This window comes from Symphalangus syndactylus, chromosome 13, assembly GCF_028878055.3.
Source record: "Symphalangus syndactylus isolate Jambi chromosome 13, NHGRI_mSymSyn1-v2.1_pri, whole genome shotgun sequence".
Taxonomy (NCBI): domain Eukaryota; kingdom Metazoa; phylum Chordata; class Mammalia; order Primates; family Hylobatidae; genus Symphalangus; species Symphalangus syndactylus.
The window spans coordinates 84,721,266-84,748,393 of record NC_072435.2 but is presented as its reverse complement, the minus strand read 5'-3'; the positions used below and the strand labels follow the sequence as shown (position 1 = coordinate 84,748,393).

The following is a 27,128-nucleotide window of genomic DNA, read 5'->3' as shown; positions in this document are numbered from 1 at the left end:
ACTAAGAGTCCTGCAACAGTTTGCTGACAAGTTGCTGGTATCAACACTCTTAACATATCATCTCCTAGACTAATGCAGTGTTTCTCAACATAGACAGCTGAGACTCCCATAGTAATCATCTATGGAGCTTGTTACATCAGAAGGGCCCTGGATCCCCCCTTGCATATGTTGATTCAGCATCTCTGGAAATGGAGCCCCCAAATCAACATTACAAATGCTAAAGCATGAGACTCATCAACCCTAGATTGCTGAGTTCTTGAAGGTAGGGGAAATATCTTAGTCATCATTGTGTCCCTCAAGGCCAAACATACAACAGATATTTAACAAGTGTATACTTAAATTAACTAATACTGTAATCTAAAGCCTACCTGTTTAGTTGTTAAATACCATATTCAATAAAATTAAACTCAATCACTAGACAACTAGGGAATCTGTAATTAAGGTGTGTAGCATACCTTTCATTTGCATAAAACACATATCTTACAAGCTGTGTTCTATCATGACTTTTGATGTTGCTAAGGATCTTTACACTGTTTGTAATTTTCAGCTCAGAACATCACGCTTTGAGGCAGGGTTAAAAAAAAAAAAAAGGATATGGACTTGGAATTAGAAGAACTGTCTCTGTGTGACCTCTAAGACCAATATCTAGGAATCAAGTTTATAACTTGGAAACATTGAAAACATTTTGTAATTCTACCAACTTCATTGTTTGGCTGAAGCACAAATGATACTAATGTGTAACAAAGCCTGCTATAGAAACGTGGTCTCACAAAAAACAAACAAAACCATGTTTCCAAGTCTTCCTAAAGACTTTAAGTATCCAGCTGTGTAAGTTTAGTGCTCTAAGGTATACGCAAATGAGCAGATGAGAATGGAAACATATCGCAGAAAATCATTAAGCGCATGCACAACATTTATTCATTCATTCACTCATTCATTCATCACGCACATCCAGCATCTATATCAATATCCCGCAGGGCACTGTGTGGAAAACAGTGGTTAAATAAATTCAAATCTGCCCTCAGGGGATTTAGTTCCTTTTAGTATATTAATAACTAGCAAGCTGCCCCTCTTCATGTCAAAGCTTTACGTCAACAAAATAAGCGGTAGGGGATCACCTTAAACGTCAAGGGTGCTATCTCTTTAAAACGTAATAGAACTCTGATTGCATCGATCACAGGCTCACAACGCCCTTCCATTCATCGCTCTTACTCCCGTCCTGGTTACTACCCCACTTCCTGACATCAAACCAGGGAGAACGCGAGTGTTAGTTAACATGGCTTGGTGTGTGGCCACAGCTGACCCGGCCCATCCCTCCCGTCCGCTCTTTACAGGGCTGGCTGTGTCTCGGGGCTCGGCTGGCCATGCCTGGAGCGCGGGGTTTGACTGGGCCGCCGTTGTTGTAGTGACCGGGAGGCGCTGCCGCTCTGGGTAGACGGTTCCGGGAACCGCACGGTCCCCTCTCCTTCCCCATCCCCTCCCCTCCCCTCTCCGGGTTCCCCCACCCACAGGAGCCTGGGGCCGACCACTCCCCCGATGGCCTCAGCCACGGTAAGGACGGGTTGGAGGTGGGGGGGTCCCTCCCTGGAGCCTGTCCCGCGGGCTGCGGGGCGAGGTCCCGGCCGAACCCGCACCTGGCGGGAGATGGAGGCAGGTGTCCGCAGCCGGGTCCTGAGCCCCTCGTCCCGGGGCGTCCGTATCTCACTCTTTGCCGCCGGGGGGACGGAGTGCGGAACCCAGACCCAGCTCCCGGGCGCTCTTCCCCGAGTTCCGGAGCTCCGGACTGAGCTGGGCGGCCCCACGGCCCCCAGAATTCTCGGAGGGTTTCCGTGGAGCGCCTGCGTCAGAATCACCTGGGAGGTATTAAAAAAAAAAAAAAAAAAGTACCAAAGCCGAGGCGCATCCTCGCACCTGCCTGCCTTGTGCCAGCGGGCGGGACCCGGGAACGTGTATTTCAAAGGGGCCGCTGTTCCTGCGATGCCCTGGACTCTGGGAAGCGCGAATAGAGCGTTTTGCGGGCTCTGCGGGGAGAGCTGGCGCCGGCGTCTCCCTGTAGCAGGACTGGGCGCCGCGCCCGTGGGTGGGCTGCTGCCCGGCCCGGCCGCCCAGCCAAGCCGCCGTCTGGGTGGTCATTCCCAGGCCGGACTCCGGGGGAGTGGCAGCGTGGATCCCGGCCCCCCAGAATTGGAGGTCTGCGGCGGCTTTCAAAACTTGACAACTTTCCTTTCCAGGAGGACCCCGTTCTGGAGCGTTATTTCAAAGGCCACAAAGCTGCGATCACCTCCTTAGACCTCAGCCCCGACGGCAAGCAACTTGGTAAGTCTTATTCTTGTTTTGCTTTTGTAATGAGACAAAACTCCACGGGCCGGAAACCTTTCCTTCTGTCCGGACAGGGTCCCTAGGAGAACGGCTAAGGTCCTGTATGAGGGTTGAGAGCACCCGGAGACGAGGGCCCAGCGCGGCGGGCGCAGCCGGGGCCCTCTCTGCCATCCTGGTCCCCGGCCCCCGGCCCGGCCAAGAGCCTTCTATCCAGCGGTCTGGGCCTGCCGGACGACTTTCGCAAACTAACCACCAGGAGGAGTGAGTGGGAAGGGGAGGGGTTTGTCCTCGGCCCGGGGAGGGTGGGGTGTTGGCTGGAGAGTTTGTGAAAAGTTGTGAGCCGAGCAGGAGGAAGTGGGGAGAGAGGAGTTGGGCTGTGCCGGAGGCCGAGGACCGAGAGGGCTCAGGTGACCCCTGGAAAGCCTGGGTGGCTGGAAAGGAGCCCAGCGCCTGCATGAAAGGAAGAACCTGCTGCGAAGTACCTGAGCTAGAGCTGTGGGTTCCGCCGCCCTTCCCCTGCGTGGTGGCTTGGTGGCCGCGTCTGCGCCCCAGCCCTGAGAATCCGGATGGCGGTGAGGTGGACTTGGGCAGGCAAGAGCTGCCTGCTGCTGGCGTTTTTAACAGTGGCCTATATCTTCGTGGAGCTCTTGGTCTCCACTTTTCAGGCCTCCGCAGGAGCCGGCCGTGCCAGGGAGCTGGGGTCAAGAAGGCTCTCAGACCTCCAGAAAAATACGGAGGATTTGTCTCGACCGCTTTATAAGAAGCCCCCTGCAGATTCCCATGCACTTGGAGAGTGGGGGAAAGCCAGCAAACTGCAGCTCAACGAGGATGAACTGAAGCAGCAAGAAGAACTCATTGAGAGATATGCCATCAATATTTACCTCAGTGACAGGATTTCCCTGCATCGACACATAGAGGATAAAAGAATGTATGAATGTAAGTCCCAGAAGTTCAACTATAGGACACTTCCTACCACCTCTGTTATCATTGCTTTCTATAACGAAGCCTGGTCGACTTTGCTCCGTACCATTCACAGTGTTTTAGAAACTTCTCCTGCAGTTCTTTTGAAAGAGATCATCTTGGTGGATGACTTGAGTGACAGAGTTTATTTGAAGACACAACTTGAAACTTATATCAGCAATCTTGATAGAGTACGCTTGATTCGGACCAATAAGCGAGAGGGTCTGGTTAGGGCCCGTCTGATTGGGGCCACTTTCGCCACTGGGGACGTCCTCACTTTCCTGGATTGTCACTGTGAGTGTAATTCCGGTTGGCTCGAACCGCTTTTGGAAAGGATTGGGAGAGATGAAACAGCAATTGTGTGTCCTGTTATAGACACAATCGATTGGAATACTTTTGAATTCTATATGCAGACAGGGGAGCCCATGATTGGTGGGTTTGACTGGCGTTTAACATTTCAGTGGCATTCTGTCCCCAAACAGGAAAGGGACAGGCGGATATCAAGAATTGACCCCATCAGATCACCTACCATGGCTGGAGGACTGTTTGCTGTCAGCAAGAAATATTTTCAGTACCTTGGAACATATGACACAGGAATGGAAGTGTGGGGAGGTGAAAACCTTGAGCTGTCTTTTAGGGTGTGGCAGTGTGGTGGCAAACTGGAGATTCACCCGTGTTCCCACGTGGGCCATGTGTTCCCCAAGCGGGCACCATACGCTCGCCCCAATTTCCTACAGAATACTGCTCGGGCAGCAGAAGTTTGGATGGATGAGTACAAAGAGCACTTCTACAATAGAAACCCTCCAGCAAGAAAAGAAGCTTATGGTGATATTTCTGAAAGAAAATTACTACGAGAGCGGCTGAGATGCAAGAGCTTTGACTGGTATTTGAAAAACGTTTTTCCTAATTTACATGTTCCAGAGGATAGACCAGGCTGGCATGGGGCTATTCGCAGTAGAGGGATCTCGTCTGAATGTTTAGATTATAACTCTCCTGACAACAACCCCACAGGTGCTAACCTTTCACTGTTTGGATGCCATGGTCAAGGAGGCAATCAATTCTTTGAATATACTTCAAACAAAGAAATAAGGTTTAATTCTGTGACAGAGTTATGTGCAGAGGTACCTGAGCAAAAAAATTATGTAGGAATGCAAAATTGTCCCAAAGATGGGTTCCCTGTACCAGCAAACATTATTTGGCATTTTAAAGAAGATGGAACTATATTTCACCCACACTCAGGACTGTGTCTTAGTGCTTATCGGACACCGGAGGGCCGACCTGATGTACAAATGAGAACTTGTGATGCTCTAGATAAAAATCAGATTTGGAGTTTTGAGAAATAGAGCACAACAGCACTTTCGTCATGAGCTGATAGTAGTGTCAAGAAAGTCAAAGAGCTTTAAGAGCCTCAGTGAAGATTGTATTTTATTTTATCAAAAGCCACCTAGCAGTCATCTGTGGAGCACTGGAAAGCTGGGGTTCATCTTGGTATATCACACTGAAACTGGGTACCCAGAGTGCTGCTGTTTAATATTTCACAATGCCTTACTTATTGGTTGTTTTATATAAGAATTTTGTCAATATGGTCTCTTCTTAAAAGAAGCTGACTGTGAATTGAAACACACAAAACATTTAAGTGCCAGACTTAATATTAAAGAATGTAAAGGTCCAAGTAAAATGAGGTATGATTTGTGCTGGTGGGTAAGTTCACCGCATATCCCATTTTTTAACAAAACTCATGAATGTGCAGTTTGAACCATTGCTATTTTGATTACATAGAATTTGAATTTCTTTTTTAGCCAGCACATTAAATTTTAGATTTTATTTTTTAATCTATTTTTTTTTCTAATCAAAAAGAAAGAAAATTGAGCTTAAGGCAAAAGGCCTGCTTTTAGAGATATGTGTAATTGGAAGAGGGCATTTGTTTGAGTGTGAGTTTTTTACATGCAGACATACCCACATCTAAATGAAATGGGGAGATATTTACATTCCATACTTTGTAAACTTGAGCTATTGGACTTCACTGGTGTATATATTAATACCTCAAATTCCTCTGATTTTGTAAGCTGTCCTCCCTGTGAACGTGTTTGTGTGTGTAGGGCATTTTCTGATTGCACTTCCTTAAGTTATGAATGTACGAGAAAGGGACTCATTCAGAATACTATGCCTCCCTTTGTTAATGCTTAATCGTTTAAAGTAAACACAATTGAGGCCTCTCTGAAGTTAAACCCAACTATGTTTATTAAAATGTGTGAAAGTGAAAGTGGGCTAGGTTCTACCAAGGCTGTGGAACTCTCCTACGAGTTCTGCTGATCAGGAAATTTAAGAATTTATCTTAAAAATGCAAGAAAAAAAGACTGCCTTGGCAATTGTGAATGCTGCTTTCCATCTCGTAGCACCAAGCCTGGCACTTAGGCAGCTTTCAGTAAGTGGGTGAATGAATGAATGAATGAATGAATGGCTCAGCTGAGGAATGTAACTTTGGTCAAGTTATTTGATGTGTTTGGGCTTGGTTTTCTCATCTGTAAAATGTGGGTGCCGGATTAGATCTTAAAGATCCCTTCCAGCTCTGAAATGCTGATTCTTCCCAGATTCACAGTATATTCTTCCCAGATTCACTCACTGTGCAATCTTTACAATACTTTTTATCTTTTCACTTTTTACATAGGTAATGTTGTTGAGCAGTTGAGCAATGTTCAGTCCAGTTGTGAAGCTGGAGAAGACAAATGGGTTTTAAAAATTAAGTGAGCTGAGACCAGGCGTGGTGGCTCACGCCTGTAATTCCAGCACTTTGGGAGGCCGAGGCGGGTGGATCACGAGGTCAGGAGATCAAGACTATCCTGGCTAACAATGAAACCTCGTCTCTACTAAAAATACAAAAAATTAGCCGGGCATGGTGGCGGGCACGGTAGCGGGCGCCTGTAGTCCCAGCTACTTGGGAGCTGAGGCAGGAGAATGGCGTGAACCTGTGAGGCGGAGCTTACAATGAGCCGAGATCGTGCCACTGCACTCCAGCCTGGGCGACAGAGTAAGACTCCGTCTCAAAAAAAAAAAAAAATTAAGTGAGCTGAACTCACCTGAAGTGGTTTACTTCTGTGGGTTAAGAAGTTTTAGTCAGTGTTTATAGTCATTTCACTTTGGTAATTGTTGAACCAGTTTTGTTTTTAAAACCTTTAGACTCTAAAAGTAATATTTTGACTAAGAATATAAATATTTCCAAAACTAAATTATTCAGGAAGTAAACGCTTTTTTTAAAAAAAGTATTTTTATTGGTTTTATACCAATATTATATCCAGAAGTCACAGAATGAATTTAGAATTAAATCTCTATTAGTTCACTTTGGCCTAGATTTATGAAAAATGCATGCCTCGTAAAGAGTCCACTGTATTCACGAGTAAAGTTGCTTTTAGTGTTTACTTGATGACTTGGAGAGTAGGAATTTTGCAAAATCTGAATATAAGGAAATTCTTTAGGATAACCATTTCAAAAAATAAAATTGCTATGCAATCTTGAATATTTTCTCTTTTGCCTCATAAAATGAAAATGCATTCATAGTTTCTGTAAGTTATTTAGCAACCTTAAAGTTTATCAAAGAATTGTCCAGATTCCACGTGAAGCATGCTTGGCCCTGCATTTAATTTAAGAAGGGTTAATAATAATGCTCTGAATTTTTCAAAAGGGATTCTCCTAAACCCACCCACTTCTCTTTCCCAGGCTGCTTTTTAAAAATATTTTTTTATTTTTTACTTATTTTTAAATTTTCTCTTTTTGTTTTTTTGTTTTCTTGCTAGCCCCCTATTATATGGGAGAACGAAAATTGTTATATTTTGAAAGTACTTATTACATTATTTTTATTTTAGTATCTTGATGCTCTTACCAAAAGGGAAATGAGGCTTTTAAAAGTAAAGTACCTTAATTCTTTATTGACTTTTTGCCCTAAATTGCTAGGTGTGACCTGCAATCTTTTAGGAAGAGATTTTACAGTGATGCTTTATTTATATCAGTAATCCAGTGTAATTAGGCTATTCATTCCTCATAATAGAGTACATAACAGAAAAGCGGGACTTTCACATTTTCATATTTAGGCATGTTCCAATATAATTCCAAAAATACTCTGTAATTCTACATTTAAAAAAACCGGTTCCCTAATTCGAATTTATTGGTACCAAAGCTCTCTTTGGCTGTAGACAATTAAGAGTTGACCTTTTAAGTTAATGTATATGCTTAAAAACAGTTTTAGGAAAATATTTGGTAGACAAGGAGTTTCAACTTTAAATGTTCACTATGTCATTTAGTGTCCAACTTTATGGATAGATTGACTATCTAAATAGGCATTTTTAGTCATTAAAAAAAATCTAGTCACCAGGAGGATCTCTATAACTCAAAATAACTTGTTTGTAAAAGAAAATTTGTTTACTTACCCATTAGTAAGTTCCTGCATATTCATTATATGATGGCAAATCAAACTTTTCTAGGATGAAGACAGCTTATTTTTAAGTTGTATAGTCTTAGTTGGTTTAGGGTCTCAATTTTAATTAATAAAATACTTGGTTTTTATTTGCTTGTCCTTTTGAATTCCTATTTTAATAATTTTAAAATGAGCACAAAGAATGTTGAAGTTCAGATTAATCTCTTCTGAATGATGATTTTTTTCCTCTGTGATGAGTTTTTCTGACTTTTTTCCTTTTATATTTGTAATGTTGATTAAGATGTAAAATAAAAAGTGTGCCTCGTTATTTTTGCAAATAGATTGTGATTATTTTAGCCTATGGGAACATACTTATAATGGCAATGGAAGTAAGTTCAGCTTGCAGTTCTTTTACTTATTTGAAAATTCAGACAGTGGATATTTAAAAAGTCAAAATTCCCATATTATTTTACAACGTGTCATTAATCAGCAAGTATTCTGAAGGGGTGTTAGTACCATTATTTTATTAACTACTCATGAGCAAACTAGAAATGATCAGGGATCCCTGGGGCCCACTTGGACCACTATAAAAGGAAGCAATGGGCACCTGGACATATTAGCACCAATTTCACTACCCTGGGTGGAAAAGAAAAATGTCTGTCCTCTAAACCACATATCCTCATATTTCCCTGGTCCATAAATGCAATTCCCTTCCACCAGTGGCATGTCTCTTCCTCTTTAGTGATTCCTAAGTCCCTATACCCCTGTCTCTCCCTGGCCAGACACACTGCCTGAGAATGACTCTTCTAAGGACTCTAACAAAGTCAGATGGTCTTATAGCTGCATTTAGCATATATATAGGTGACCTAAACATATTTTCACTAATTTTTATACACTTAAAAGTTCCTGTAAATATTTGTATTCTAACCTTACTCTCTTATTAAGTGACTTGCAGCTCTGTGTAAATCACTTCATCTCTCTGTGTTTCAGTTTCGCGAGAAAAAAAAAGACTGGAAAATCCATAGAGACAGTACGTTAGTGTTTGCCAGGGTCTGGGAAAGGGAGGAATAGAGAATGCTAACAGAGATGAATTTTCGGCAGGTGGCAGGGGGTAGGGGATTATGAGAATGTTCTGGAATTAGTGATAAAAGTTGTGCAAATGTTGGGCAAAACACTGGTGTACTTTAAAAGACTAAATTTTATGGTATTTAAATAATATCTCAGTTTTTAAAAATACCTCAGGGGAAAAAGCAGGCTGGAAAATTTCAGGTGTCTCAGAAAAGATTTCTCTTTGCATGCTAGACCTCTTTGCATGCCTCTGTGCATGCTAGACTTTAGAACAGGCTAGTAGGATTTAGTATTAATAATACTTGAATCATTTTGTAATTTGCAGAATTAAGAAAGTTACACATATATATGAATGAGTCAGTCTGCTTAATATTAGGTGGGGCTTGGAAATCAGTTTATATTGGAGTTTTTCCTAAAATTTCAGAGAAACTTCAATCAATCCTTTTGGACAGGAGGTGGAGATTACTGTAAAAGGTGAAATGAGTTCCTGAGTTGTGTAGTTGTCCACAGCAGAAATGAAAATTAGAGGGCACATGTCCTCAGGACCTCCTGAGGCTGTGTCATGTTAAAAAAAAAAAAAAAAAGAAAATTAGAGAAGTCCTTCTAACTTAATAATTATTGGGGTACTACTTTTTCATTTGTGCCAAGCTTTATCAATCTTCCAGGCTGGGCTGGGAGTGATATCTACTGCAGGCCAGCAGTGTCTTCGGGTGTCTGGTCACCATTCTAACCTGTCTATTTGCATTTATCTAATCCTGTTCAAAAGGGGAAGAGGAGGCACTCTATTTATTTACTACTCCCTTATTTAGTTAAGGCTACTGTGTGCCAGATGCCATTTTATGCTCTGGGTATACATACAGAGGGGAAGAAAGCAGATGTGCTTCGTAAGATGGTATGAAGCGTTCATGGTCCAGTGGTGGAGACAAATAATTAACAAGTAAACACAAATCCATTTGTCGGTACAACATGATGAAACAAAGGAAAATAGTCAAAGCTGTGAAGGAAAGTAAGAGAATGCTTTTTTTTTTTTTTTTTTTTGAGGCCAAGTCTCACTCTATCACCCAGGCTGGAGTGCAGTGGTGTGATCTCGGCTCACTGCAACCTCCGTCTCCCAAGTTCAAGCGATTCTCGTGCCTCAGCCTCCCAAGTAGCTGGGACTATAGGTGCATGCCACAATGCCCGGCTAATTTTTGTATTTTTAGTAGAGATGGGGTTTCACCATGTTGGCCACGATGGTCTCGAACTCCTGACCTCAAGTGATCCACCCACCTCAGTCTCCCAAAGTGCTGGGATTACAGGTGTGAGCCACTGCACCCAGCCATAGAGTGCTTTTTAAAGGGAGGATAACGGTGGAGACATCCTTACATTTATGGGGTCAAGGAATACTTCCCTGTGAAAATTAGATTTAACTGAAGACCAGAAGGAGAAGTTAGCTAGGTAAAGACTAAAAGGAGAATAGCATAGGCAAAGATCAAGGGTGAGAAAGAGCTGTCCTAGATCAAGAAAGTATAAGAATGCCAAAATGGGTAGAACCTGGTAAACAGAGATGAAGCTGTAGGGGGAGGTAGAGACAGCTTAGGCAGGGCCTTGAAGCTATAGTGGGTTTAAATGGTGGCCCTCCAAAAGATGTGTCCATGTCGTAGTCCTTGGAACCTGTGATGTGACCTTATTTGGGAGGAAAAAGTCTATGTAGATGTAAGTCTACAAAGGATCTTAATGATTATGAGATCATCCTGAATTATCTGGGTGGGCCCTAAATCCAGTGATGTGTCCTTGTAAAAAAACATACAGAGGACATAAGAGGAGGCCACATGAAGCCAGAGGCAGAGATTGGAGTGACACAGCCACAAGCCAGTGAGTGCCTGGAGACACCAGGACCCGGGAGAGGGAGGGAATGAGATATCCCCTAGAGCCTTTGGAGAGAGTGTGGCCCTGCCAACACCATGATTTCAGGCTTCTGGTTTCTGGAACTGTGAGATAATAAATTTCTGTTGTTTTATGCCTCCAGGTTTGTGGTAATTTGTTACAGCAGCTACAGGAAACTTGACATGTTTTAGGATTTTGTTCTGAGAGTGGTGGAAATTGTTGGAGGGATTAGTAAGGGAATAACATGATTTGATTTGTACCTCAAAAAGACCACTCTGGCTACTATATGGAGATTGTACTATTAGTAGGGAAATCACTTAGGGGGATTATAGTAATACCAGCAGATGATGGTGGTTCCATCTGGGCAAGATGGAAATTTGGGAATTATTAGCATATAAATGGTATTTAGTGTCATGGGAATGAATGAGATCACCTGGGAAGAATGTAGAGCAATGAGAACAAATACCCCCATGTCTGAATATTGAAGATACCCAACCTGTAGATCAGAAGAGGAGATAGCAAAATAACTTAAGAAAGAATAATCAGAAAGGTATGAGGGAAAGCCATTATAGTAGGGTATCATGAAAGCCAAGGTTAGGAGTGGGGTAGAAATGTTGAAGATAGAGACAATATTAAATAGTCATTAGAGAGAGTGGAGGAAGAAACTAATAGAGAATCATGCACCACTTTGGAGTATATAAGACCCATGTGAACTTAGTTATCAAATTTATAGTGTTTCCAATCTGTTTGGGGGTTGGGGTGACGAGCAATTCTCACTGGTATAGTTATAATCTCAGAAAAGGCAGAGTGATTGGGATTTTTGCCAGGGGAATTTGAAGGAAGGAAGGAGAGTCAAGGGATTGAACGTTATGTGTATGAGGGGGATTATAATTGAATAAGGAGAGAAATGAAGGTTATAAATTGGTTAGTGAAGTGAAGATGGTGAGAAGAGAGCCTCAATGGAGAACATGGGTCTGGATGAGAACATGGGTCTTGGAGTTCTGGATGAGATGGAAGTGAGTGAGTCATAAGGAAAGCAAGTTGTCCTGGTGGGTTGCAATCAAAGATTTGAGAAGTGCTCATGTTCTGCTGGTGACAAAATCCTCAGAATGGGTTGCTGAGGAGGCAGGAGAAAAAAGGTCTTTGGAGAGGCCCTATTTTCCCCTCGGTCTGAAATGTTCTTCACCACCTCACTCTTTATTTGGCTGACTCCCTGTCCTTCACACCTCCACTTAAAATGCCCCTGATCATTCTATCTAAATCAAGATTCCACCCCCACACAAAATAAAACTTCCTGCTTTATCTTTCATGCCTCTTAGCACAATTTAAAATGATATAAAGCCAAGCACAGTGGTGCATGCCTGTAGTCCCACCTACCCAAGGGGCTGAGGCAGGAGGGATAGATACCTTGAGCCCAGGAGTTTGAGACCAGCCTGGGGAACATAGTGGGACCTCCATCTTCAAAAAATTAATATAAATAAATAAATAAAATGATATATTTGTCTGCATTTCCACTTGAATTTAAGCTCCCCAATTAGAGATTTCTGTCTGCTTTGTTACTTAGGACTCCCCCTTTTTGCCACAATGCCTTACATGTTGCTGGGGTCACATATCTGTTGAGTTAATTCATAGTGCTCAGAGTTGAAATGGAGAGGAAGACTGTGACCTGAAGTAGGTGACATGTGGAAGAGAAAATGATTGCTGCTTGAAAGGTGTAAGGAAACTTGGTGTCCCCAAGCAGAGTCAAGGTTTAAGTACTTAAGGAGGAAGAGGGACTTACAGAGAGGAGGATGTGAATACAAGAGGCATCATCTAGTGGGTGATGTGGCCCAGTGGTAAATTTTGAGGAGAGAAGGCATGGGTACCAGGTCAGTTTAAGGGGATATCCATAGCAATATGGGAGTGAGAGATTGCACAATGATTGATGACCAGAGATGCTTGAGGCTTCAACTTCTGGTCATGATTAGAGGAAGCAGGACCTGAAGCATAGTGGATTTTTTTCTTAGTAGACTCTTAGAAGGTAGGATATATTAGTCTGTTCTCCCACTGCAATAAAGAAATACCTGAGGCCGGGCGTGGTGGCTTATGCCTGCAATCCCAGCACTTTGGAAGGCTGAGGCGGGCAGATCACTTGAAGTCGGGAGTTTGAGACCAGCCTGGCCAACATGGTGAAACCCCGTGTCTACTAAAAATAAAAAATTAGCCAGGTGTGGTGGCAGGAGCCTGTAGTCCCAGCTACTTGGGAGACTGAGGCAGGAGAATTGCTTGAACCTGGGAGGCGAAGGCTGCAATGAGCCGAGATCATGCTACTGTACTCCAGCCTGGACGACAGAGTGAGACTTCATTTAAAAAAAAAAAAAAAAAAAAAAAAAGAAAGAAATACCTGGAACTGAGTAACTTATAAAGAAAAGAGTTTTAATTGGCTCACAGTTCCGCGGGCTATACAGGAAACATGGCTGAGGAGACCTCAGGAAACTTAACAATCATGGCAGTAGGCAAAGGAGAAGCAGGCACATCTTATGTGGCCAGAGCTGGAGGAAGGGAAGGGGAGGTGCTATATACTTTTAAACAACCAGATCTTGTGAGAACTCACTATCATGAGAATGGCCAGGGGGAATTCTGCCCCTATGATCCAGTCACGTCCCTCCGGGCCCCTCCTCCAACACTGGGGATGACAATTCAACAGGAGATTTGGGTGGGGTCATAAGTCCAAACCATAATATAGGAGCTCTTAGGTTTCACAGGATGGGTGGAAAGGTGATGAGAGGGAAGAGGATGGGAGAAAACAAAATAGCCTGTGAAGTGTTGTCATCCCTTTTTATGGTTGCAGAAGCTGAAATTTCAGTTAACTTGCCCAAAACTATAAAGCTAATAGGCAGCAGAGCCTAGTAGTGGTCCCCAATCTTTTTGGCACCAGGGACTGGCTTCATGGAAGACAATTTTCACAGTAGGATTCACACTCCTATGAGAATCTAATGCTGCTGCTGATCTCACTGGAGCTGGAGCTCAGGCCTTAATGCTTGCTTGCCTTCCGCTCACCTCCTGCTGTGCGGCCCAGTTCCTAATAGGCCACGGACCAGCACCAGTTCACAGCCTGGGGGTTAGGGACCTCTAGCCTAATAGAGCCTGGTTTGAGTCTGATTCCAGAACCATACCCTTTTCCATTAGGCCGGTCAGCCATTTATTTCCCAGAGGGCCACATTCAAGTTTAAACAAACAGTAAAAGCCTGTTAAAGTATTTTCACATGGTTTGCAGAATCTGAGCTGTACTTTAGAAGTTTCTGTTGAAAATTACATAATTTTAACATTGAAGTTGTTACTTCCCCCTCTATTTCCTTCAAGGTTATCCTGTCATTGATTCAATCCTGTAACATGTGGTGTGCTTGTACAACAAATGATGGTAAAGAACAAGTTAATCTTTCCTTTTTTGACTGAATAGAAGCAGACTGAAATTTGAACTTTTTAGTTACTTTCCCTGCAGTGAAATCATAATAAAAGTTTGCCAAAAATTCTTTTTTTTTTTTCAAGTTCTTGATGGCAGCCTATGTGGTACTTTGTGGAGCTTCTCCTATTATAGCTTAAAAAATTACTAAATTTGTAAAAGCTGAAAAATTACAAAAGCTAAACTAATTTAGTGTATACACTGAGAGGTAGTAACAGAGTGCAGTGTTTCTCAAATTTCAATGTGTATCAGAATTCAGTGAGAAACTTGTCAAAAATTTATATTCCCAGGTCTCACCCCAAATAATGTATAATTTACTAGAAATACATATTTTTAACAAGGATCCCAGTAACTGTAATGAAGATAATTCATAAATTCCCTTTGCTTTGAGAAGCACTGGTTTATTGGTTAAAAGCCTAGACTTGGCCGGGCGCGGTGGCTCACGCCTGTAATCCCAGCACTTTGGGAGGCCGAGGCAGGCGGATCATGAGGTCAGGAGATCGAGACCATCCTGGCTAACACGGTGAAACCCCATCTCTACTAAAAAATACAAAAAAATTAGCCGGGCGAGGTGGCGGGCGCCTGTAGTCCCAGCTACGCGGGAGGCTGAGGCAGGAGAATGGCGTGAACCCCAGGAGACGGAGCCTGCAGTGAGCCAAGATCACGCCACTGCACTCCAGCCTGGGTGAAAGAGCGAGACTCCTTCTCAAAAAAAAAAAAAAAAAAAGCCTAGACTTTGGAATCTTATAAAACTGGGTTAAAAATTGAGCTCTTTTCACTTTTCATCTATATTACCTTGACCAGTTATCTAACCTCACTAAGCCTCATTTCCTCTTCTGTAAAATAGAGATAATGATATTTATCTGCCTTGTTGTTAGGATTAAATAAAATAATACTTATAAAGGCGCCTAGTCTGGAGTACAGTGATGCAGTTACAGCACACTGCAGTCTTGACCTCCTGGGCTCCAGCCGCCTGCCTCCCTCAGCCTCTGGAGTAGCTGGGACTACAGGCATGCACCACCAAACCCAGGTAATTTTTTAAATTGTTTGTAGAGATGGGGTCTCGCTATATTGCTCAGGCTGGTCTTGAACTCCTGGCCTATCATAGTCCTTCTGCCTTGGCCTCTCGAAGCACTGGGATTACAGGCATGAGCCACCGTGCCTGGGCTTGATACTTATGCAGTATTGAAAAATACTGGGCCCATAGTACCAGTTCAGTAAAGGTTTCTGTTGTTGTTATTGCCAGTCCTCAAAGACATGTGAAATTTGAATAAATTAAATTCAATTTCTTCAGCTTGTCATTACTAAAGATTACTTTTTAAAGCACCCACAGCTCCTTTAGATCCAGCTTATACTAGCAAGCTAATTACTTAGTATCAGCTTGAAAGCTTAGTTATTTCCTCATTCAAGGCAAAGGGATTTTAAGTTAGTGCTGTCACTTAATTGTATTATTATGCAGTGCTTGCATAATACAAACTACTGACCGTGTTGCAGTATTAAAGTTTGTCTAGTCAAGATTGGAATATTGTCTTTTTATTGTACAACCCTCTCCCTCACTTCCATCTAGGTTTGTTGTTGTTTTGAGACAGTCTTACTCTGTCACCCACGCTGGAATGCAGTGGTGCGATCTCAGCTCACTACAGCCCCAATCTCCTGGGTTCGAGTGATTCTCGTGCCTCAGCCTCCCAAGTAGCTAGTACTACAGGTGCGTGCCACCACGCCCGGCTAATTTTTGTATTTTTAGTAGAAACAGGGTTTCACCATATTGGCCAAGCTGGTCTCAAATTCCTGGCCTCGAGTGATTCACCTGCCTTCGCCTCCCGAAGTGCTGAGATTACAGTGAGCCATTATGCCAGGCCCCATCTAGGTTTATAGATATATGTCTGGGGATTGCCTTTTATTTTTCTTTTCTTAAAAATATTTAGAAAAAACTCATTCTCATAGATTTCTTTAGATTTCCCTATTTTTCCCCCAAATAAAGCATTCTGGTGTTTCTTTTGTGACCCAAAGGCAAGCATGAACTTGGAAATGCAGCATAAAGTACAAAGCCATGGCACCAGGTGAAACTAGAAAGCTGAGTTTATTTTCAGTAATGGACTTTATAGTAGGACATAATGGAGGTAGAAAATATAGAGAAGGACTTCTGAAATAAGTGAAAAATCCAAGGATTTCTATATGAAGATAATCTGAATTATCAGGATTTTTTTTTTTTTTTTTGAGACAGAGTCTCGCTTTGTTGCCCAGGCTGGAGTGCAGTGGCACCATCTCAGCTAATTGCAACCTCTGCCTCCCAGAGACAAGCAATTCCCCTGCCTCAGCCTCACGAGTAGCTGGGATTACAGGCGTGCAGCACAGTGCCTGGCTAACTTTTTTGCATTTTTGGTAGAGATGGGGTTTCACCATGTTGTCCAGGCTGGTCTCGAACTCCTGACCTCAGGTGGTCTACCCACCTCAGCCTCCCAAAGTGTTGGGATTGCAGGCGTGAGCCACTGCACCTGGCCAATCAGGATTATTTTGAATATGAAATGAAAAGGCCTGAGAGGGAATGTATTTCAAATGTACAAAGTTATCTAAAATATGTACTGTTTGGCCAGGCATGGTGGCTCACGCCTGTATCCCAACACTTTGGGGGCTGAGGTAGGCAGATCACTTGAGGCCAGGAGTGCGAGACCAGCCTGGCCAACATGGTGAAACCCTGTCTGTACTAAATACAAAAAAAATTAGCCAGTGTGTTGGGCGCCTGTAGTCCCAGCTACTTGGGAGGCTGAGGCAGGAGAATTGCTTGAACCCAGGAGACAGAGGCTGCAGTGAGCCAAGATTGTGCCACTGTATTCTAGCCTGGGCGACAGAATGAGACTCCATATCAAAAAAAAAAAAGAGTAAAAACATATTTCTGCCTCCAGTGATGAAACTAATTTGTTGCTGAAAATATCAATAGCAAAAACCGCAATTTTGCACAACCTAATAATTGTAAAACTGGACAAAATATATGCGAGTTAGCTGTTTTCAGGCATTGACCTACAGAGAGTGTGAAAACTATGATCTTTGCAAGAAAGAAAATATGCAAGGTGATGATCTCCTTGGCTTTCTTCCTGGGAGCACTTTTCCTGCTGCACAGCAGAGAGGTAGAGCAGCCTCAGAGTAACAGCCTGGCTGAGCTCAGGATGTGCAGAGTGGGAAACTGTGAGACTACTAGGGATCTCTCACTGCTGGACTGAGAGCTGAATGATGATACTAATGACCATGCAGGGCTGGATGTCTAGGTCTGTAGCTCCAACAAAGAGGAAATCTCTCTGAGCACTTCAGACATTGAGTTGAGACACCAGAAAGGCCAGGTCTTTAGGAATCAGGACCACACCTGAAAGAAAGGGCCATGCCTTAGGACTAATTTCCAAGCTCAAGTAGACCCATGCTACCAAAGAGCAAAAGGAAGTGTGCAAGAACAAAAAGGAGCCACCTATAATTTAATTGCCTCCCAGTTAAAAGAATGAAACAGGCTGGGTATGGTGACTCACACTTGCAAACCCAGCATTTTGGGGGGCCAAGGCAGGCAGATCACTTGAGGCCAGGAGTTCGAGACCAGCCTGGACAATATGCTGAAACCCTGTCTCTACTAAAAATACAAAAAAAATTTAGCTGAGTGTGGTGGCGCACGCTTGTAATTCCAGCTACTTGGGAGGCTGAGGCACAAGAATCACCTGAACCCGGGAGGCAGAGGTTGCAGTGAGCCAAAATCGCCCCACTGCACTCCAGCCTGGGCAACAAAGTGAGACTCTGTCTCAAAAAAACCAAAACTGAATCCTGAACTCCAGTTAGTGGGATTGTTTTTGCAGTGGTGTGTTTCCATGATTCTGAAACTACTGTTTGTATTTTAGGATTGAGCAAAGATATATTGAGCATGGGAGCCAAGTTTCTTATTGTGGGAAAACAGTCACAAATACGGAAAAAAGGAGGGCAAGAATGTATTCTGTGGTGGTAGATTAGAACTCATGGTTTTAAATACCTATATCAATTGACATACCTACATATAGATAGATAATAGCTTTCTATTTATAGCTAATTTCTTAGTTCTGCCCGTTGAGATTTCTGTCTTCCTTAGCTCTGTTCACTGACACACTAGTAGCAATGAGCAAACATTGTGCCCAGATATTGGTTTCTAAATACCATTATCCATTAAAAGAAATCAGAGCTTTTGGGGTGGAAAAAAAGGCCCATTTCAGGGCTGGAGCAGGAGAAGTACATCTTAGAACATCTTGTAATTCTAGAAAATAAGGGAGTATTTGAAGAATGGAAATACATCAAAAGGACACAGAGGCCAGCTTTTAAAGGGGCTTTCATTTGCCAAATCTGGAACAATTTGAGAGTCAAAATAAATGACAGTTATGGATTATAACCTGTTGAATTAAATAATCTATGCATTCACACTGGTAAAAATAAGTAAATGAGTAAACAGATAAATGGACAAAAATGGATGGTTCTTCCTTACAATAGTAAATACTTTTTTAGAATATTCATTAACTTACTAATTAAACATCAATTAAGTAGCAAATCATAGAATGGTGGGTTAGAAAATTATGAAAGGATGCTAAAATTAGTATGTGACAGTTTGGTGAGGAAGACGATATTTATATAGTCTTGTCTCTCCATCATTAGTCTGTTCACACACTTCTATAAAGAACCGCCTAAGACTGGGTAATTTATAAAGGAAAAAGGTTTAATTGACACATAGTTTCACATGGCTGGGTAGGCCTCAGGAAATTTAGGATCATGGCCTAAGGGGAAACAAACACATCCTTCTTCACTTGGCAGCAGGAGAGAAAAGTGCAGAGCAAAGGTGGGGAAGCTCCTTATAAAACCATCAGATCTTGTGAGAAATCACTCACTATCATGAGAACAGCCCCCATGATCTAATCACCTCCCACGAGGTCCCTCCCCCAACACATGGGATTATAATTCGGATTACAATTCAAGATGAGATTTTCAGTGGGGACACAGCCAAACCATATTATGCTACAAGTTACTAATTAATTTCAAAGAGAAAAATAGTAACTTTACATGGTAGAGGTAGGATCACCTAAACCAAGCAATCAAAGTAAACATCAACACTATTAGGACAAAGAGACATCATGTGCACCCTAATATGATGCACTGCTAAGGGCACAACATAACTTTTGTGGTATTCTTGTCAAAATTATATCTTCAATCTAATAAAATTAACAAACATGCTACCAAAATAACAGGCCTATAGTCTTCAAGAACATCAAGGTCAATAAAGACAAAGAGCAACCTAAGAACTCTTCTGTGATTTTTCTGTAAGCTTAAAATTACCAAAATAAAAATTTACCAAAAATAAGAGGGAAAAAGGAATGAGACAGCTCTAGGTATTAACAAAACATTGTCTCCAACATATATCATGCTAAGTAGACTGAGGAGGCAGGATAGAGAGGCAAAATGCAGAATAGCAAGTATAATATACTACCATTTGTATAAAAAGCATACGAGAATAGACACACACACTTGTATAAGCACAAAGAATTCCCAAGAAATTAGTAATGCTGGTTGCCTCTGGGAAGGAGAACCAGGTTGCCAAGGACTAGAAGGAGATTTCATTAAATGCTGTTTTGTAATGTTGGAATTCTGTAATATTGGAATTCTGTTTCAGGTACACATATTGCCAACTGACAAGATACATAAGATAATTTGTAAGAAACAAAAAACTGGAGACAGTAACATTTCTTTTCAGAAAGTAGTGTTCCAGACAGAGCCTCTAAGTAACTGCAGCTGATTTTGGTCAAATCAATGAGTGAGAAAGCTTGGGTTGACTCAACGAAGTTATTGGTACTTAAGGTGACACAAAGGCGGGTGGCCGTTTGGACATTGTGTGACAGAGAAAGAGCAAACATGTTTTCCATTTGCTGTTCTTTGTTGTCACCTCCAGAGACAAAGCACTGACCTAGGTAAGCATGGGCTTTGTTCTTTCTTCTGCCAACAGGGATTTCTTGAAACAATGGATTATTGTTATAGAATATAAATAGTTTTTATAAATTAGTAGATTACTAGTTAATGTTTTCCATTAATTTCCTCCCTTTTGACATTTTATCTCAAAATAGACCCGTTGAAGATGAATGGTACAAGCTTTGACATTTTAAATTATGTGGTAATGTTTATATAGGGTGTGGTTTAATGGAAATGTATGAAAGCAAATTCCAAGTTGACACAGTACAACACTGACATCAATAAGCAAATACATTTTATTATCATGGTATTAGGGTTTGGTAGGACAATTCTTTTCTAAGAAAGAAGGTAAAGGAAGTAAAGAGGGAAATTCAATGTTGGTTTTCATAGTTTTTTTTTTTTTTTTTTTTTTTTGAGACAGAGCCTTGATCTGTCTGGAGCAGGCTGGAGTGCAGTGGCACAATCATAGCTCAGTACAGCCTCTATCTCCCACCTCAGCCTCCCCCACCCCCACAGAGTAGCTGGGAATACAGGTGCAGGTCACCATGCCCAGCTAATTTTTTTGTACAGCTAATTTTTTTGTATTTTTTGTAGAGACAGGGTTTCGAGACGTTGCCCAGCTGGTCTCAGGCTTCTGGGCTGAAGTGATCTGCTGCCTTGGGGGTCATATATATTATATAATATGTATTAACTCCCTCCTATTTTCTTCTTTTTTTTTTTTTTTTTTGAGACGGAGTCTTGCTGTCGCCCAGGCTAGAATGCAGTGGAGCTATCTCGGCTCACTGCAGGCTCCACCCCCCGGGGTTCACGCCATTCTCCTTCCTCAGCCTCCTGCGTAGCTGGGACTGCAGGCGCCCGCCACCTCGCCCGGCTAATTTTTTGTATTTTTAGTAGAGACGGGGTTTCACCGTGTTAGCCAGGATGGTCTCGATCTCCTGACCTCGTGATCCACCCACCAGGGCCTCCCAAAGTGCTAGGATTACAGGTGTGAGCCACCACACCCAGCCTCCTATTCTAACTCCATGCCTTTCTGGCTTTGATCCCACTTTCTTAAGGAAGAAAACACATGGACAAATTCTGATGTTAGGAATATTTTAAGCATATATCTTCAATGTTATTCATCCAGGACCAAAGTAAGTCCTGATGCAGGAAATGAGTGAGTTTCACAGCTTTCTGAGCCCCTACTCGACCCAGGAAGCCCAGCTGGAACCTCCTCTCACCTGGGCCCAGGGCCAGCTTTGTGGGCATACCTCCTGTACAGTTGCACAGGGCCCCATGCTTAGTTTAATGCTATGCTATCATTGTCCTGAAATTCTTTTTTTTTTTTTGAGACGGAGTCTTGCTCTGTCCCCCAGGCTGGAGTGCAGTGGCGCGATCTCGGCTCACTGCAAGCTCCGCCTCCCGGGTTCACGCCATTCTCCTGCCTCAGCCTCCCGAGTAGCTGGGACTACAGGCGCCCGCCAACATGCCCGGTGAATTTTTTGTATTTTTAGTAGAGACGGCGTTTCACCGTGTTAGCCAGGATGGTCTCGATCTCCTGACCTCGTGATCCGCCCGCCTCGGCCTCCCAAAGTGCTGGGATTACAGGCTTGAGCCACCGCGCCCAGCCTTTTTTTTTTTTTTTTTCTGAAATTCTTAATTATTTTCCTATAAGAGCTTCACATTTATGTTTTGCACTAGGCCCTGCAAATTATGTAGCAGGTCCTGATCAGGCCTGATTTTACTATACCTCATTTGACACACTTGTCACTCTCTTGGAATGCTCCTTCTCTTCCTGGACACCACAATGTCCTTGTCCTCTCCTACTTTGTTTGTGGCTCCTTCCTTTGCTCTTCCTTATCTGAACATTAAGTGTCCTCAACCTCTTCCTTATCTATACTGATTTCCTCAGTGATCCCATCCAGTTTACAGTTTTTATTACTTTCTCTAAGCTACTACTAACAGAGAAAACTTTAGCAATAATAGCTACATTTGAGTATTTTCATGTGGCAGGCATAAATTGCAAGTACTATTTCCTTTAATACTTTCAACACCTCATTTTGCAAATGAAATGTCCTGGGCACAGAGAGGTTGAATAACTTGCCCAAGGGCACACAGCAGTAAGTGACAGCATGGATTTGAACACAGTGAGTCTAATTTCACAGGGTGTTCTTTTAACCACCACACTGCACAGTCAGAACCTCTCCCTGGGCTCCAGGGGGGTATATCCATCTTCCTACTTGACATTTTCACTTGTATGTCTAATTGGCATCTCAAATTTACTATGTCCACCCCATCCTGTATCACTTCAGATCTCCTCTTCTGGTCTTTCCCATCTCATTAAATGGCACTAAAACTCACTTGGGTGCCCAGGCCAAAATTCTAGCATCTTCTCTTTTTCTCTCCCTCACATCTAGTCATTAGCAAGCCTCATAGACTCTACAGTGTATCTTGATTTTGACTCTTTCTCCTCCTTCCAAGGCCCCTAGCCTAGTCCAGACCACTGCTTTCTCCTGACTGGTAGATTGCAGTAGCCTCCTAATAGATCTGTCTCTTGCCCCTTGTATCTTCTCCACACAACAGCTAGAGTGATGTTTTCTGCTTTTTCCTAAATGTTTTATTGAAGCATTGATATGTTCCAAAAATTGCACAGATCATATAACTGTAGAGCTTGATGAATCTTTAGAATGTGACCTGCTTATTTAACCAAAACCCAGAGTGAGAAACATAACATTACCAGCATCTCTGGAAGTCCCCTCTTGTGTTCCCTTCCAGCCACTATACTCCCTCCCTGCCATCCACATAATCACTATATTTGCTTCTAACTTTATAGGTTAATTTTGCTTCTTCTTAAACTTCATATAAGTAAAATTTAACACAGTAGGTATGCAACATGAATATATCACAATTTATGTATTCATTTTACTTGGATAGTTGGGCTTCTAGCTTTGATCTATTGTGAATAGTATTGCCACAAACACTGTACATGTCTTTTGCTAACCATACGTAAGAATTTCTGTGGGTATATTCCTAGGAGTGGAATTGCTGAATCAAATACTAAGTATATATTCAGCTTCAATAGATATTTCAAAATAGATTTTCAAAGTGGTTATAACCACTAGTAGTATATGAGCATTCCAGTTGTTCTACATCCTCACCAAGATTTGGTGTTATTTATCTTTTTCATTGTAATAATTCTGATGAGTGTGCACAGATATCTCATTGTGGTTTTAATTTACATTTTCGTGATGACTAATGGAATTGAGCACCTTTTCATATGTTTATTGACCATATGGGTATCTTCTTTTGCAAAGTGCCTGTTTAAGTCCTTTGCCTATTTATTTTGTTGTTGTTGGGTAGTGTGCCTTTTTCTTATTGATTTGTAGCATTCTTTTTAAATTTTTTTTTTTTTTTTTGTAGAGATGGAGTCTCATTATGTTACCCAGGTTGGTCTCAAACTCCTGTCCTCAAGTGATCCTCTCACCTTGGCGTCTCAAATTGCTGGGATTACAGGCATGAGCCACTGTTCCTGGCTGATTCGTAGCATTCTTTATAGATTCTGTATATGCACACTTTGTTATGTGTTGGATATATGTGTTGTAAATATCTTCTTTGCCACTTGGTGGCTTGCTTTTCTACTTGGTTAGTGGTATCTCTCAGTGAACAAAACTTCTTAATTTTTTCACAGTACAAATTATCATTCTTTTCCTCTATACTTATTAACGTTAATGTCTTTTTTCACAAAAATGAATAAAATTTTTATTTTAAAACATCACAAGTAATTACAAAGACAAATGTCCCAACTATACAAACTGTTTTTTACATATACATATATACACACATATATTTAAGGTTGGTTGATCTTTCATCTTTTTATCTGAGTAAAAAGAAGAACACTTTCCTCATTCAGGAGATTTTTGATGTTATAATAGTTACCTGAAGGAACATAGAACGAATCCCCAGTACTTATTATATAAGGTGTTTCATGTAAAGTACACAAAAGGTCACCAAAGTTAACATAAAGAAACAATATATCCAACATGCTGCTTTCCCTTTTCTTCTTGTGGTCCTAATATCAATTTCCCAGTAGAAAAAAAGGATGTATCCAATGTCTTATATACCTTCAACTCACCATGCTTAACAAAAAATTGATATGTATCTTGTGGCCTTACAAGATCCATGAGAATAATCTCTCTTGTTTCTGGGTCCTTTTCCCTTGTTGGCTGCAAAGGATCTCCAAGAGGTATACCTAGATTTGCCATTAAGCTAGTCTTCTTTCATCGTTATCAAGACAGATCCTTTTCTTATTAGATTTTTTTGTCAACTTTTCCAATATTTTCTCTTGCCTTCCTTTTAGACGATATTTTGTCTGGAGATCATATTCCACTAATCACGAATCCTCCTGATGGCCTTCCTTGATAATCTATTTGCTCTCCTTGCCAGTACTCCAAAGGTTTCAAACGTGTTCTCTTGGTCCTGCGAACATTTGGTGTGTTGGAGGGCAATACTAGTTTGTGATGGATTCTGTTCTTTGGTATCACTTTAGATCTTTTTTTTTTTTTTTTTTTTTTTTTTTTTTTTTTTTTTTTTGAGACAGAGTCTTGCTCTGTCGCCTAGGCTGGAGTGCAGTGGCACAATCTCAGCTCACTGCAAGCTCCGCCTCCCAGGTTGACGCCATTCTCCTGCCTCAGCCTCTCCGAGTAGCTGGGACTACAGGCGCCCGCCACCACACCCGGCTAATTTTTTGTATTTTTAGTAGAGACGGGGTTTCATCGTGGTCTCGATCTCCTGACCTCGTGATCCACCCGCCTCGGCCTCCCAAAGTGCTGGGATTACAAGTGTGAGCCACCGCGCCTGGCCTCACTTTAGATCATTTTGAGTCATCTGAACTTCCATGAACTTCCTCATCATCCACATCATTGTTATTCTTTCCAGACATTAAATAATTATTATTGAGCCTGGAAGGTCCACTTTCCTCTAAAACTGAAGTCTTATGCTCTCCAGAATCCAAGTTTGACTCTGTTGGTGTATTACATGTATATCCACTGGTCTGAGGCTTTAGGGGAACATTTTGTGCAGTCATAATATTATCTTCATTCTTTGAGCTTCCTGTAGATCTAGAACAATCCAGATTTTTCTTCTTAGCCAAGTCTGCCTCATCACTTTCCAATGGCTCACTCAGCGAACAACTGGAAATTTCATCATGACCAATGATACCTCCAGAACCTTTAGCATTTAAAAACTTCTGTACTCTTTGGCTGTCTTTAGTTGCTGTCTTCTGCCTTTTCAGTGGAATAGTTTTTTTCCCAATATTCTTAGACGACTGATTTGTTTTCTTAGCAGATTTTTGCCTACTGGTGTGATGCACTGGTAATTCATTTCTTATTGAAGAATTGCTATAAACAGGACTCTCCTCTGATTTTACCACCCACCAATTAGATGGATGCCTGGAAATTCTTCGACTTCTTGTGACAGTTGAAGTCACTTCTTCAGGTACAAGTTTGTTCTTGGACTCACTGGAAAAGTGCTGCTTTTTAGATTCTTCCTTATCTTTTCTAGTGCTACTTTTCTTGCTTCCCACAGGTGGCATCTGTTTTTTGGAAGCACAATCATTTCCCATCTCTTCACGCCCTTCCATATTTCTGTCTGAATTTCTTTGAAATTTGTCTTGGGTAATATGTGACGTATGTATGTTTTCATCTTTAGACTGTCCCACATCAAGCTGTTCTTCAGCCGGTTTAGCCATAAATTTTCTTCTCTGATTTTGTTTTATAGTCCTTTTGCTTCTAGATGATTTTTCTGCATTCTTGGAATACATTTCATATTTTGTAGATCTACAGTCATTTTCTGTTTCACCTGTCAAAGCATAACTTGTATCCAGTACTGTTTTATCAGAGGGCTGAGATGTCTCTACTAGGTGAGGTTTATGGAAATCTTTGTCATTTGCCAAAGTCTTAGCTAATATATTATGATGCTTTTCTCTTGACTTTCTATCTTGAAGGAGTGCAGTGCTCTCAGCTGGGGATATGGTGCGTTGTTTCAGAGGCCCTGCCTTTCTTGGTATAGTAATCCAAGATCTACTGGCAAAACTTTGATCTGGCTCATCAATTATAAATTCATCCTCTATCAACTTCATATCATCGGGAGGACATGAATGAGGTGGAGCTATTGCTCCATGCCTAACAATGGGACTGGATTCACTTTTTCATTTTACTGTTTCTAAAAACAATGTTGAAAAACTTTTTTTAGCTTGTCATTGAATTTCATATTCTGAATCTCGTATTCTATTCTGAGATGATCCTGATGGTTTTCTTTCTTGTCCTTCTGATGTTATATCCTCTTCATCTGATACTTTATTATCTATTTCTATTTTCTTTAAATTTACTTCATCTTCAAAGTTTAACCTTTTTTTTGGTTTTAAGTGAAACCTCTGTACTTGAAGGCAGCATATTTACTGAATTTTCAAAAGTGTAAGTCTCTCTCTTTTGGGCACTAAATGGAATAACATTTTGCAATACAGATGTTTTTGCATCCAAGAGAACAGAAAGTGAGCCAACAGATAAGTAAAATTCTTCATCAGCTTCACTGTGATGATCATTTATGTTTCTACTTGACATTTTTTCAAGTCAGGTGTATTTTTGGAACCAACATCAGTTGCCAGAATTTTCTGACGAACTTCATGGGCCTGAACTGATCTGTTGGTGGCTTCACTTGGTTCTACAACAAACTGCAGAAAGGCTTCTTTCTTCCTTGAAGAAAGTGGAACTGACTTTGGATGTGATTTCTGGCACTCTTTGCTTGGTGACTGCATACAAGTGTCTTTTATTTTGCATGTTGAATTAAGCACTGATTTTGTAGAATTTGTGCTAAAATCATTGGCAAGACTTTTTTCTTCAAAACAGCCTTGTAAGATTTCCAGAACATTCTGGCCTTGCTCTGTGTTAATGTCACGTGCCCTGGAAGGTCTACAAAATCTTCTTCTGTAGCCATTTCTGAGATGATCCAGACCCGACGCAGCCATGTTCCGGCCCCGCTGAGCTAGCGCAGGTGTCTGAGGTGGAAGCCCACACAGACTTCTTGCTCCAGGTGGCCAAACAAGAAATGAACCGCCGGACTACCAGGCGGCGCCCA

At 41.7% G+C, this 27,128-nt stretch overlaps 1 protein-coding gene and 1 pseudogene across 30 annotated transcripts in view; one reads left to right on the top strand and one right to left on the bottom strand.

Annotated features, from left to right (window-relative positions):
* The first annotated feature begins 1,175 nt into the window (after positions 1 to 1,175).
* The window catches only part of POC1B (POC1 centriolar protein B), a 169,795-nt gene continuing 143,842 nt past the window's right edge, over positions 1,176 to 27,128 (top strand). For 11 of the 30 annotated variants that reach the window (XR_010115137.1, XR_010115139.1, XR_010115141.1 and 8 more), the window contains exons 1-2: positions 1,645 to 1,860; positions 2,232 to 2,316. Coding sequence is in view for 18 of the 30 variants with exons in the window: in XM_063615162.1 (XP_063471232.1) it covers positions 1,645 to 1,860; positions 2,232 to 2,316 (301 nt within the window). In the remaining 12 variants the exon portion in view is untranslated. Of the gene's footprint in view, positions 1,861 to 2,231; positions 2,317 to 2,994; positions 8,026 to 14,002; positions 14,022 to 27,128 lie in introns of those variants that run through there. The other 19 variants (XM_063615173.1, XM_063615170.1, XM_063615168.1 and 16 more) reach the window with 12 other exon arrangements.
* Positions 21,634 to 27,096, bottom strand: LOC129459950 (centromere protein C-like; annotated as a pseudogene).